The sequence below is a fragment of the Sturnira hondurensis genome, unplaced genomic scaffold (genome assembly GCF_014824575.4).
Source record: "Sturnira hondurensis isolate 20B ecotype Veracruz unplaced genomic scaffold, ASM1482457v3 Scaffold0006437, whole genome shotgun sequence".
NCBI lineage: Eukaryota > Metazoa > Chordata > Mammalia > Chiroptera > Phyllostomidae > Sturnira > Sturnira hondurensis.
This window is the reverse complement of record NW_028079068.1, coordinates 5,929,579-5,942,876: the sequence shown is the minus strand read 5'-3', so window position 1 is coordinate 5,942,876 and position 13,298 is coordinate 5,929,579. Positions and strand designations below refer to the sequence as shown.

The window sequence follows — 13,298 nt, the reverse complement described above, 5'->3', positions numbered from 1 at the left end:
TTGCTCTTGAGTTTCTCTGTTGGTATGTGGGTGTTCGGAGAGAGTGAAGAATTATTCTGCCACCACCTCATTCCTGCTAGAGTTCACACCTCAGCCCTGTGTTTATTTAAAACATTGTGCTTGTCCTGTGATAGCGTCACGAGTGGAATCCAACACTGGAGCTCTGCATGTTGCGGGAGATTTTAGTAATAAACTCACTCTTTCATTCAGACTTTCAGGCCCAGAAGCTACGCCTTGGTTTACACATCAGCACTTATTTATTAGCTGTTAGTCCGAGCAAGTCAGTCGACCTCTTGGTATTTCAGTTTTCATGTGTTAAACAGAGATAACGATGGAAATACCTTCACTAGCTCCCAGTGATAACTAAATGAGGTAATACTTGTAAACTCCTAGCGTAGTGCCTGGAGCATGGTTATTGCTCAGGGAAATTTTAGTTATTCCCATTTCTTTGCACGTCGGTGTTCTAATTTAATAGGTATGGATGTGAAAGTTTCACTCTCAGAGGGCAGTCTTGCTTCTTTCATTTTGAAATCCCTGGAAGGATACTTCAGCAACCAAGATTAATATACCTTCCCATATATTTTGTTTTAAAAGCATTGTTCAGTTTAACTTACACAGATTGGGAGTTTGTGTGGTACCCATGCGCTGAGTGTCAGTTTTGGCATAGAATGGTGATCATCAGCTCGCTTCTGGGAGCAAGACCAGCCTGCTGTGCGGAGCTGCCTGTAGCAAGGGCTTGACCGCCGAGCTAACTGTGACCCTGACACGGCCTCAGAGTGCTGCACACGGCTCATAGGCTGCCCCTCGGGCCGAACGCACCCGCCCCTGACTCTGCCCTGTGTTACAGCACTCTGCCCAGCCTGGACGCCCCGTACCCCATGTTGGTGTTGTCTGGCCCTGAAGCCTGCGGGAAACGGGAGCTCGCCCACCGCCTCTGCAGACAGTTCAGCACTTACTTCAGATACGGGTAAGCTTGTGTGTGGTCTGGGGAGGCTGTGAAAGGTCGGACATTGCTGATTTGGGCTGTTAACCTGAAGCAAGTTCAAACACGGGCATAGAACGCGTATCCGCTCACCATTTATCGCACTGTGACGTACGCTGTATTTTTTCTTACTTTAATCCTCCAGATGTTTAACTCTAACTCAGTGGCAGCTGACATCGCCCTGCAAGGTTTGGAAATACATGTGTTTTTAATTGAGCATGGTGGCGTAGGAATGTGGGCTCATCCTGTGGCTGTGTGCTTCGACGGTGTGATTCGGGGTGTTGGGAGGTTCAGAGGGCGGATCTGGGGGGGCGGGGCACGCTGCGTCTCTGCGTCTCTGCGTCTCTGCGTCTCTGCGTCTCTGCGTCTCTGCGTCTCTGCGTCTCTGCGTCTCTGCGTCTCTGCGTCTCTGCGTCTCTGCGTCAGCGCTCAGCCGCTTTCTCTATTAGGCCTCCTCCTCTGGGCGTATTTTGGGAGGAGGATGGAGAAGGGGCAGCAGAAACCTGTCCTTCCCTCCGAGAGCAGAAGTCTGCCCCTTCCCTCGGGTTAGCACTCAGTGCACCATTAGTTTTTTGGAACAAGTGTTTTGCTGTGTGACTCCCTAATGACCCAGATAGAACAAAGGCATATGCAAAAAACTGGAACGATCCTAAGGAAACCACCAGCCGGATCTACAGATTTAGGAAAAGTCTCTGAGAAGCAGAAGGATGGCGTGGTCTTTTAAATTCGTGCCCGTATTTATTTATTTATTTATTTGGCAAAGAAATTACTTTTAGATTAGTGGTGCTTGTCAGTGAGCTTGTCAGTGAGCTGACTGCAAAGAAATATAGGACAGCAAGAAAAATAATGCAAATTATTTTCTAATGTTGTTACAGGGAAGTTTCTCCCTTAAGCCACACATGTGCAAACAAAGTAAACACTATTTGAAACAGGTCCATTTATTTAGATATCTAAAATTGCATTCCTCATTTAAGCAACCTTAGGATATAAATACTGAAGAATAATTTACTCATTAATACATTGTCAGCAGCCTGAATGTAACACAAATAAATTAAAATTTATATTAGAATAAAAACGTGTAACACGCCATTATGTCACGTGAGGGCACTGAACCTGCTAAAAAAGGTAAGTGGACACAAAGAATAGAGGGCCTGACTTTGTGCTGACATGTAGGCCTGTGACCTTTTAGAAAACCGAGTGAAGGGAACCAAGGCCATCTCTGATTAGAACCCCTCTCACTTTCAGGATACTGCTTATGTTGCAAATGTGTGGTGGCGCTGACCCTCCTATTTGTTGGCGTTACGCCCGGCGAAAGCACCTTGGGTCTGATGTGCTCTCAGAGGTGTTTATCAGCTCATCACCAAGGTTCTGATCTGGTGTGCCTTTCCATTCTCACCTGGATAGTCAAACTGCTCCCCCCCGCCCCCCATGGTTATTCGTTGTCTTAAATCCTATGTTTCCTATTAGAATGTTTATTCATCATGTTCTGGTTGATTTATTTAATGTCTGTGTTCTCTGCTCATCAGTAAGCCCAGTGAGGGCAGAGATGGATGTCAGCCGTTGCTCACTCTTGAGTTCTCTCTCAGTGTTCCGCAAATGGCCAGGCACCTCATATGGGCATGAGGAATATGTGTCAACTGAAGGACTGGTGGGCTGAGTGGGTGAATGGGTGAATGAATTAATGGTATTGTATACAGCATTTAGTGGGAAATGTCTGTGATAAGAAGCATAGGTGAGCCCTGGCTGGTGTGGCTCAGTGGATTGGGTGCCAGCCTGTGAACCAAAGGGTCACTGGTTCAATTCCCAGTCAGGGCACATGCCTGGGTTGTGGGCCAGGTCCTCAGTAGCAGGCACACAAGAGGCAATGACACATTGGTGTTTCTTTTCCTCTCTTTCTCCCTCCCTTCCGCTCTCTCTAAAAAGAAAGAAATAAAATCTTTAAAAAAAAAAGCATAGGTGATTTTCCAAAACTCCAGTGGTGGACACATGGAAAGAGGAGAGGATTTATGCATTTGTTCATCCATTCCTTGAATAAATACTTACTGAGTTCCTCCCGTGTGCTAGGCCCTGACGGTACAGTGGGAACCAGATTGGTAAGGTCCTTTTCTTGATGAAACGTATGATCTGGGAGGGGGCTCTGTCCTGCAACAGTGTCATGGGCGGTTTGTGTGGAGGCAGAGGATGGCAGGATGGGAGTCCAAAGATGAGCTTCACGCTGCTGAGCCGTTACTGCTGCTTTTCTGCTCTGGATGGCGTTGGCGAGCCTGCGCCCGGCTCAGAGCATCGGCCAGCCGTTCCCTGGCGGGCGTCCTCCGGGAAGAGATCCCGGCCTGCTCGGTGCTGACTCACTCTAAGAATTCCGTCAAGGAATGAATGAAGCAATGTATCACTGGATTAAAAAAGGGGCAATAGATGGCTAGTAATTTCATCCACTGAGGAAATAAGATAGCTACTATTATTATATGCAGCAATTTTCCAATTAAGACAAATAATAAATCCAGAGCATAATTGGGGCAGGTCACTGCTCTTCTTTAAATTTTATTTTCTTTTAATTTTATTTTTTTAAGTTAGCTTTAAAAGACCATTTATTAATCTTAAATATATATATACAACTCACGGATTAAAATATTTATCAGTGTATTACCAATAGGTTATTGATTGGAATTTTTGTGTGGAATGGGTTTTACCTATCATATTAATAGGTAAACATTATACCTACATAGGTATGTAGGTGTATATATATTTTACCTATATAGGTAAAAATGTTTATAATGTTATATAGGTAAAAGTGTTTATAATGTTTACCTATTAAATACATAGTAGGTAAAACCCATTCCACACAAAATTCCAATCAATCACCTAATGGTAATACACTGATAAATGTTTTGATAAATATTTGATAGGTATTTTATCAACGTAGAAGGAGGGAATGTGTTTGTAGACCTCCTCTCTTGGCTCTGCATGTGTTATCAGTGTATTTGATAAAATACATCTTTATCTGATGAAAGAGGATTGCAGGTTATCTTTCTTTTTACATTCTTTCCAGATGATTTGAACTGGGCCCCTGGCTGTCTCAGGAGCTTTCAGTGACAGCCTCACGAACAGGCTTTCTAGTCTCCCGTCTCTGCAAAGAAGGTCCCACCAACTTTCTTTGCCAGTGCCACACAGCAGTTCCTAAATGGCCTACTGTGAAAAGCACACTCACATACAAATAATGATGATACTGAATGACCTCAAAGGTAGACAGTAGCATTTCAATGGAAAACTATAAACGCATAACAGTGATGAAATACCAAAGTCTGGCTGGAATACCAAAGTCTGTATTTCTTGGAATCTCTTCAAGAAATACAATGAAGGGGAACATGGAGGTCCAGCAAGAATTATTCGCAGAACTTATGAAGAAGACTTGTTATTTCCACTTAAAAAAAGAAAACCCTGGAACATCCAGCCTAAATAGTGCCTTTGTACACAGCTATTTTGTTGGACCTCCAGATAACATCTTAAAGCCTTAAGTAAATTACTATAAATTTACTGTATAACTTAAGGTTTGCATGGCTTTAAAATGTTTATGATGCTAAAATTTATCAATTTTACAAAATATAAATATTGCCATGCCTAGCTTGTTGACATTTAAAACCACAGATAAATAACTTGAAATGCCGTCTAGAGAAATTGCTGTTTCCTGCATACCTGTTAATTATGGACTCGAGAAAGCATTTTTATGTAGCATCATCAAACTGAATGCTTCAAAACAAGTATAATTTAATGTCTTTAATTAATGTAAATGTAATGCTGAGGGAAAGAAATCAATGTGAAGCGACACTGGGCGTGTATACCTTTTCCACTGTAGGTTTTCATGGAAAGGGTTTGTGAATGAGTGGGATTCCTTCCCAAGGGCATGCTGGGAGCATGGGACGTGAAGTGAGAGAACCTGGGAACGCATCCTCAGGCATCTTCTTACCCTTTTTCAGTGTCCTGAAACAGCCCTGCCTATGGCTCTGTGATTAAGAAGACACATAAGCATTTGTGAAAGTCCATCGGGTTCCCAATAAAGCTGAAGTCACACACTAGAGGCGGGTGGTCTGAAGGGCAGTGGAAGACTGGTGTCCGGCTGGGCTCGGTCTGCTCTTCAGTGAGCGAGTCCAGAGCTCCGACCTCACACCCAGCGCGTGTTGGAGTTCAGGTGTATCCAGGGTGTGCCGCGGTCCCCGGAGGTCCCAATCTCCCAGGTGGTATATGCATGCTCCAACCTCCCATCAGTGTTTCTGCAGCTCATAGGCGTGGCCCAGGTTGAGGCCAGAGGAGGCAACGTGTTTGTAGAACCTGCTCTGTTTCCTCTGCATTGAAGTCCCTGCAAACAATAAGGGGAATCTTGGCTGCTTGGGTGTGATGTTTGCAGGTTCTGGAAAAGGTCCCAGGCGTAAGCTGATACACCTGCTCCCAGTCTGTATGTGCGTTTAAGTGGGTGATGGCGATGCAGAGCCGTTGGCTGGACTCCTTGCACTGTAGCGTCTGTGCAGTGGCCACCTGATTGGTTTTCAATGTCATGGCCATCAGCCTAACATTGGCACAGCGGCCCAGCTTGAGTCGGTCCCGGAGGAAAAACCAGGCACAGCCAGCTGGGCCATTGTTATGTTCTACATCTAGAGAAGGTGACCAGGGCTTGGGGGAAAAACGGACCTTGGTAGCCCAGTCTGCTGAGGAGCAGTGTTAAAACAGTGTTCCACCTCCCGGAGGCACAGTCCGTCTGGCTGGTAGGCTAGGATTTCTTCTGGAAGGAAACATTTTCTTTCCTACCACTTGAGGCGTGCCTCCCCAGGCAATGTGCAAAGTGTCTTTGCCTTCTCCGAGAGCACGGGCGAGGGTGCTCCACTGCATGGCCCTAACAGGGCGCATGGCTACAGGACCAATCTGTCCTCGGATCCACAAGATTCCTTGGAACTGAGGAGGTCGAGTGTGCAGGACTGCCCCACATTCCCCAGGGAGCCCTTTAGGATCAGTGGGCTCCAAATACGCTGGGTGCTGGGAGGCAGCGCCTCTGTTCAATGTCTTGGCGAGAGTACTGTATAGTCAACTGGTACCGTTCACCAGGGGAACACAATGTCGGAGCCAGGGGTGTGGGTGGGGATGGGGGGCAGGTGGCTCTGCAGCAGGGCGGAGTGACAGGCACAGCTGCTGTGGGCCCTGGTGCCAGAGGAGCACAGCATGGCCAAGGTGGGCAGGCGGGGCAGAGGCCTATTTTATTCTTCATCCAAAATGGAATTTATTGATTTTTAATTAAATGAAAAGAAGAAAAGGGATGAATACAGTCTCATCGTGGAGTATAAGCCTTTACAAAGGCACTTTCTCTGTCGTTTGCTTAAATCTTTTCCTCCAATTTTGTCCTGATATTTGGTCTTTGTTCTTAAATTGCACCAGATAAGCCCTGGCTGGTGTAGCTCAGTGGATTGAGCGCGGGCCTGTGAAGCAAAGGGTCACTGGTTTGATTCCCGGTCAGGGCACACGCCTGGGTTGCAGGCCAGGTCCCCAGTAGGGGACACATGAGAGGCAACCACACATTGATGTTTCTTTCCCACTCTTTCTCCTTCCCTTCCCCTCTCTCTAAAAAATAAAGAAAGAAAATATTTTTCTTAAAAAAAAATAAAAATAAGTTTCACCAGATAAAGACCAAAAACTCAGAGAAATTTTCATGTGCTAAGTTGCATATCCAAATATATAAATACTGGAAACATAATTGGTGGTATATAACAAATAGTGTGGTTGAGAGAGTATACTCTTGTCTTAGGCTTGAATTTGCTATTTGTGCCTGGTTTTAGAAGTAGGTTGGATGTTCTTTACATGTAGTATTAGTGGACTGGAAATACGGATTTACTGCCCTTGGGGTCTCTCCATTCCCAACCCTAACGTTACCTCCCAAATCAGTGGCCCCGGGAGAGCACTGAACAGTAAGGGAAGCACAAAACAATGCCAGCCTGCTCATCGTCTAGATTTAAGACCATTCAAGTACTCTGAGTGGTCATGAAGGAGAAACTGTATTTTTCCTTAGGTCTCTATTGTAGAGCACTTCCGGTGTTCATAATCTTTCACCTGATGTCAACTACTAAATACATTTTATTCTCAACACTGTAGTAGGGCAAAGTGAAAGACCACAGCTGTTTAGCTAAATGAGCTGGTATGAGCTCCCGCTACCAAGCGCAGCCTGATTCAAACTGTTCATACCGATGGGACTAACTGGAATGGTCCACTTGGCCATTCAGGCCGTGTCCACCGAGCACCATCCACGAGCCGTGTGCTGCGGTGAAACTGTAAAACAGTCCTGACCTCCCGGCTGCGTGCAGTCTGGTTGGTCCCCAGGTCAGTGCCGCCTGGCAGGGTACCAGTTTGAGGGGCACTGTGATGGGGGAAGAAAGCGCCTCTGAGACAGAAGAAGAAAAAGAGGACGGGCATGGGCCTCAAGTGGGGCGCGCCTGCCACAGAGAAAGAGCAGGCACTTTGGAGTAACTGAGAGGGCGCTCGGTAGACAGGCTATAAAGAGAGCCCACAGAAGATAGGACTGAAAAGATAGGCAGCAGCCTGATCCTATAGGGTCTCTAAGCAGGGGAGTGTCGTGGTCACAGCGGCATGTAGGAAAGCTCACCCTGACGCAGGATGTTTGGAGGAGGGGCCTGGGCGGGGGAGGCTGGACACTGGGCGACTAGTTAGGATACAGTGACGGGGGAAGGTGGTGTGAGTTAGAAAGTGGTGTGAATTCGATACCCAGACACTGCGTGTGTGGGCATCTTCTGTGTTGCTGATCTCTTTGTGTCCAGCAGGTCAATGACACACAATTTGCACTGAACATTAGGCACAATTTAATTTGCCTACCAAATCTCCAAGGAATACCTGGGCTTCTGTGGATGCCCGTGGAAGTTCACTTACTGACAATACGGCATGCTATAACCTGCCTGAATTTAGAGGCGCTTACGTGTAGCCAAGCCTCTGCCTAAATCTTTGCAACAAGGAGTTTATTATTCCCTCAGGCAGTGTGGTCCAGGGTTGCGATTCTAAACCTCCATGCTCCTGAAGCCCGCTGATACCATTTCTACTTCCTCATCCGCCTGCTAGCTCTTCTTAGATATCTTTTTCTTCCCGATACATGTCCTTGGGTATTTGAACATCGCAGTATTTGGCCTGGGCTTCTAGGTTCCTTTCTCGCCCCATCACCGATCATCTCCTCCTCGCAGGGGCGTGCTTCGTTAGGATCCTGGCTGACAGCTAGCCAATGGATTGGTCTTTAGAATATGATTCACCCTTAGACTTTTAGAGCTGGCGGTGCAGCCCGGGGTTAATCTCTAACTCAGTTCTTTTGTCCGTTAGGCAGGCAGTGTGGCTCCCATTGCAAACCATGATTTGTCTCATGGAGCATGGCTTAATGAGTAAACTAATTAGTAAATGATGAGCCCATGGAAATTTAAGTTAGAATTAAAATTACATTTACAGAGGAGATGAAAGCTCTCAAAGGTGATAACCAAAGCAAATTGCTTTGTCTAAAATGTGGCGTTATTTTTTCCTAAGTAAGTGTATTGAAACGTCGCCTTCACTGCGAGGTATTTCTTTTTGAGGTGTTCCTATTGGGGCAGCCCACTTCACAGTGAATGATAGGGGGATGACAGACGCAGAGGACCTCAGGCCGTCGCAGGTCTTTCTCGATAGCAAGTCCTGCAGCGGGCACAGGTTCAGTCCTCCGCAGCCTCCGCATCGATGAAGCCAGCTCTTTGCAGACCTGCCTAGGAGCTTCCAGCTGTGTCTCTGCCTGTCTTCCTCTTACAAATTCTGAAACAACCCCTGCTACTCTGTTTCTTCACTGGGCATGCAACGTCAGCGCAGTGTGTGAAAGCTACGCTGAGGGCGTGATGCCGAATCCCTGACATATCCTTCCCGGCTGTCACGGACGCCAATAGACGAGGGTCCCAGGTCCCTGCCAAGGTGTGTGAGGAAATGCCAGTGTGTTCGAACAAAGCAGGCGTCACAGTGATTTGACAGCCTCCTCTTCGACAGTGCTCTCTGTCCCAAGTGCACAATTTAAAGGTGGTGATAAGGCCTTCACATTTGCTAATTTAGTTGATTAGAGTAGAAGATGCACAGTGGTATGAGTTATACAAATTCGTCTTTGACCTTGCAGTGGAGGGGTCTGTGAGGTTAAGACTTTATCCCCTTAGTTTGATATGAAAAGGAATTGACGTTGGAATCATCCCTGCCTTGCTACTTAGTCATGTCCCATAATTGCTGTGTCTCAGTTTCATCATCTGTAAAACATAAACAATGCTGTATTCTCATTTCCTATTTTACAACAGCAGGTTAATCCAATAATCCATTTGCATTCCCAGAACGTATCGTTGAGAAGTCAGAAGAGTCTGAATCAGGAGTCCTGGGCTGGTTGGGGCCCCCCATGGTCACTTCTGGGGCGACACTGGCCTGCTCGGACCAGTCATTTTCCGGTTGTCTATGCAGGGGGTCACCGTAGCTGCTGCCCGCGTCACGCTGTGTTTCTTCATTCGTGTCACAAGTGCTTAGTCCCTACGCTGGGAATGCAGTGGCTAACAAATGAATACGAGAGAGCCCGGCCCTTATTATTCATACTCCCTGCTGGGGAGGACAGGAGAAAACCAGGTGCAGAGCCAAAAGAAAGTGGTTTAGGAAATAGAGAATAACGCGTGGTGTGGTGATGCTGTTTCAGATGGTGGTCAGAAAGGCTCTATCAGCATTGGAATCGGGGGTTCCCAGAGGAGGGTCCCACCCAGCGTTGACAAGTCCTGGCAGCTCAGTGGGAGGAGCTCATGGCTGCCCTAGAGCCACAGAGGACGAGGACCTGGGATGCCCTTGGCGCGGGCACTGAGGCGCTGAGCGTGCAAGGAAGAGGGGCGCACTCCAGCGACAGGGGGGTTGAGAAAGCTCCTTAGGAGGGTGGCACACGGGGTCCTGAAAGACCAGGGGGCTAGCCAGGGGGCGGGGCGGGAGAGGAACACACAGGAAATGCCCCTAGAACAGAGACAACAGGAAAACACGTGGGTGGAAAAATGTAAGTGATAAATATTGCCCTGCTTCCCAAAGCGCTATTTTGTGATGGCAGAGGGGGCGGTTCGGCAGGTCGTAAATAACAATGAGCAGAAATATCGCTGGTGACAGCCCAGGCCTTGCATCAGCCCTGGACTGCAGCAGCCGGGTCTGACCCGGCGTTTCGAAACCGCTCAGGCTTCACCGCGACGCAGCGACTCTAACATTGATGATGTATGGCCCGCTGTCAACGTTTTCCAATATACTTTATCGGGACTCACTGCCACTTGAATTTTAAGTTACTGGATTATCTATTTTACCTTTGCAGGGCCTGTCACACCACAAGACCCCCTTACTTTGGAGAAGGGGACCGAGTCGATTACCATTTTATCTCCCAAGAAGTCTTTAGTGAAATGGTAAACATGGTAAGAATGCTCTCCTTTATTGCACAAGAACGACGTGTCCTCTGGGAGAAATATGAGGAAAAGGGGATAATAAAGAGAATGACTAAATTTTGCGTGTGTGATGAGAGAGGTGTTCTTACCTGGTTGTTGTTCCCTAATCCACTTAACGCATCCTCGTTCCCATGCTGCTTTACTCTCCGATCTTGGAGAAACTGTTGTAAATTTTCAGGAGCGCCGAATGAGTAGGCATTGGAAGAGAACGGCAGGAGCAGCACTAGGAAGAATCCTCGTGCCCTGTGTTGGTCGGGCGCTCCTGTTGTTGAGCAGATTTCACTCCAGACAGACACTCCTCACAGACCCAGTGTGGTGTAGGAAGCGTGCGAACCGAGCATTCTGGGGGCTGGAGCTTTCTGTCCAGATACCCCTTCTTCCAGTTGCTATCAGTGGCGCTTCCTAATTGCTGTGCCCGTAAGCACCGTTTCGTCGTGGTGTGTTCCATGCAGTTGTCCTGTCCCCGACACTTCCACGGCCTTAGCCGTCCACTGTAGCGCCCCTGTTTGAGAGCCCCCGAGCCCTGGAGGCCAGGCCGCCCACTGGTGCTCATGGGAGCCCTTGCTGTTAGACCGGAGAAGATTCCCTCCTCCTCGGAGGTCCGTGTCTTCTCAACATAGAGGCTTCTGCCCCGCATTGGTCTGTTTCATGGGAGCCCTGGGCCATCTGACTCGATTTTTTCCCTGAAACCCTGATAATCTCATTGGCCGTCATTCATGACACTGTTGTTGCTGAGTTCATTTTCTCAAAGATAACTCACGTGTTCTTTCTCAGCCTTCCCCCGCAAGGAGACTCCCGAGGACCCTAATTTGTTTCATCTGCCAAAAGTACATGCTAACGTCACTATGTCTCCACCCATGACTTCCTGTCTTCATTTTGTTCATATCGTCACCCTGTCCCTCCCCAGATGACTCCTGCACCACTGTGCGGGTTTTTTCCTGAAACTCGCCAAAGGGCCAGATTAAGTGTGACTCTGTGTTTCCGCCTTTGAAAGATTATAATCCAGCCAGAGATGCTTGTGTAGCTCTATCTTCCCTCCCCTCCTCCCTCTTCTTCCTTCCTCCTTCCTTTTTGTGTCCCCACCTCCAGTTAATGAACCTGGCTTGTCCTTCAGCGCCTATAATATTGGGACATTTAAGCACAGACTCCGCAGTTTCTACGAGTTTCAGTCTGAACGACCAGCTTTATACATGTTTTCTCTTATGTTTGCAGAGCAGCCCACGTGAGAAAGCCTTACAATCCTTAGGCCGTTTTCCCTCTGACCTTGTCAATGGTCCATCTTAGAAGTTCTTTGTATTTTCTCTCCTAGGGCTCTATTTTGACAGTTTAATGTATGAGAAGCACTCTGGGGCTTCATATTTCTCAAAACTTTAATAGAGATTTGAGGGGTTATCTTATTACTAGTGAGAAGCATTCTCTTAAGGCTGTTTGGGTTGAAAGACAACGAGCTCCCCAGGTCAATGCTGCTTGCTCTCATTAGAGTCCGAGGCGTCTTGCCTTGGTCCCGAGCTCCAGTTCTCAGCGCCCACAGGCTCCCGCAGTGTCCCACCACCTGTCACATCGGTGGTCAAGTCCAATTCGGTTCCTCATTGAAGAGATCGCTGTACGTCCGCACTATATTCGGTCTGAGTTTTATCCCCCCTCCAGCAATCCGTATGCATTTGAGAGTGATTCCTTTTTACCTCTTCTGATAACATGTATTACTTCAGTACGATGTTATGCCCTTTAACTTCAGTTTTGCCTGTGATGTCCTTTTCTTTCAAGTGGGCTTGAGGCAGATTTATGGAGAGAGACAAAGCTAGAGATGGTAAACACCCGATGCCTCGTCAGCCTGGCCGATCACGTCCACACACACTCAGCCTTCTGTGCGCTGCACGCCCCTCTGCAGAACACCCGCCCCGGACCCTGTGGTCCCCACCTATGGGCGCCTCTTGATAGCCCTGGCGTACCCCATCTCTGTCCACCCTCTTGTACACACACCCTCCCCAACACACAGGTTAGCCCCCAGCATGCCCCCAGACACACTCACCTACACCCCCTCTTGTGGAAACAACCACAGATCTGGAGGCATCGGAAATGTGAGTATTGCTATTCATGAAGAATTCACAGGCAAGGAGAAGTGCGAGGGGTGTCCCTAGCCAGAAGCTGGAGACCACTTCATCTCAACCCTTAAAACAAACACAAGCAGAGCCCATTTTGTATATGTAAGCACAGTGCAAGAGTCCTCCCAACCGTACATCCTTCCAGAAAATATATTTGGGATCTACAGAGGAAGGCCCTTTTCCCACAAGCAAACCAGCTCATAGTATATATTTCGAAACCAGTTCGAGGGTACACTTTGAAAACAGGGTGAGTCACAGTAAGCAGGGCAAGGTCCATACCTGATGTAAAAGTCAGTGTCTGCATATGTATGTATGTGTATCTATATCCATCTAGCTATATCTATACATATGTACCTATACATATATATTGTATGGATATATATCAGCCTGCGTATAATACATAGATTAAAAGAAAAGGGGTCACAGTATTCTTTCCACGGAACACAGAGGGTGTGACACTGAGGGAGGAAATGACTAAGGTCACAAAGGGTTGTGTTTTTAACTTTTAGAAGGCGTGACATTAACTTCTTTTGATTGGAGGGTAGATTCTCCCCCTGGGGCAGCAGATGTGTGCCCTGGAGCCCCGCCCCACCCAAGAGACGCCCTCCCTGTGCTGTGCGGCCGAGGGTGCTGCTGCCGGTGGGGTTCGGCTTGGGGCGCTCCACTCCAGCAGTCATTTCAAAATCATACGGGGAGCAGTCGGAGTGGCCCACGTTTTTACTCCTT

At 47.6% G+C, this 13,298-nt stretch overlaps 1 protein-coding gene and 1 pseudogene across 1 annotated transcript in view; one reads left to right on the top strand and one right to left on the bottom strand.

Moving 5' to 3' along the window:
* Window positions 1–13,298, top strand: part of LRGUK (leucine rich repeats and guanylate kinase domain containing) — a 76,751-nt gene that overhangs the window by 45,154 nt on the left and 18,299 nt on the right. The window contains exons 11-12 of the mRNA XM_037049171.1: window positions 848–967; window positions 10,344–10,440. Coding sequence (XP_036905066.1) covers window positions 848–967; window positions 10,344–10,440 — 217 coding nt within the window. The remainder of the gene's footprint in view (window positions 1–847; window positions 968–10,343; window positions 10,441–13,298) is intronic.
* LOC118989187 (nocturnin-like) lies at window positions 4,950–7,235 on the bottom strand (annotated as a pseudogene).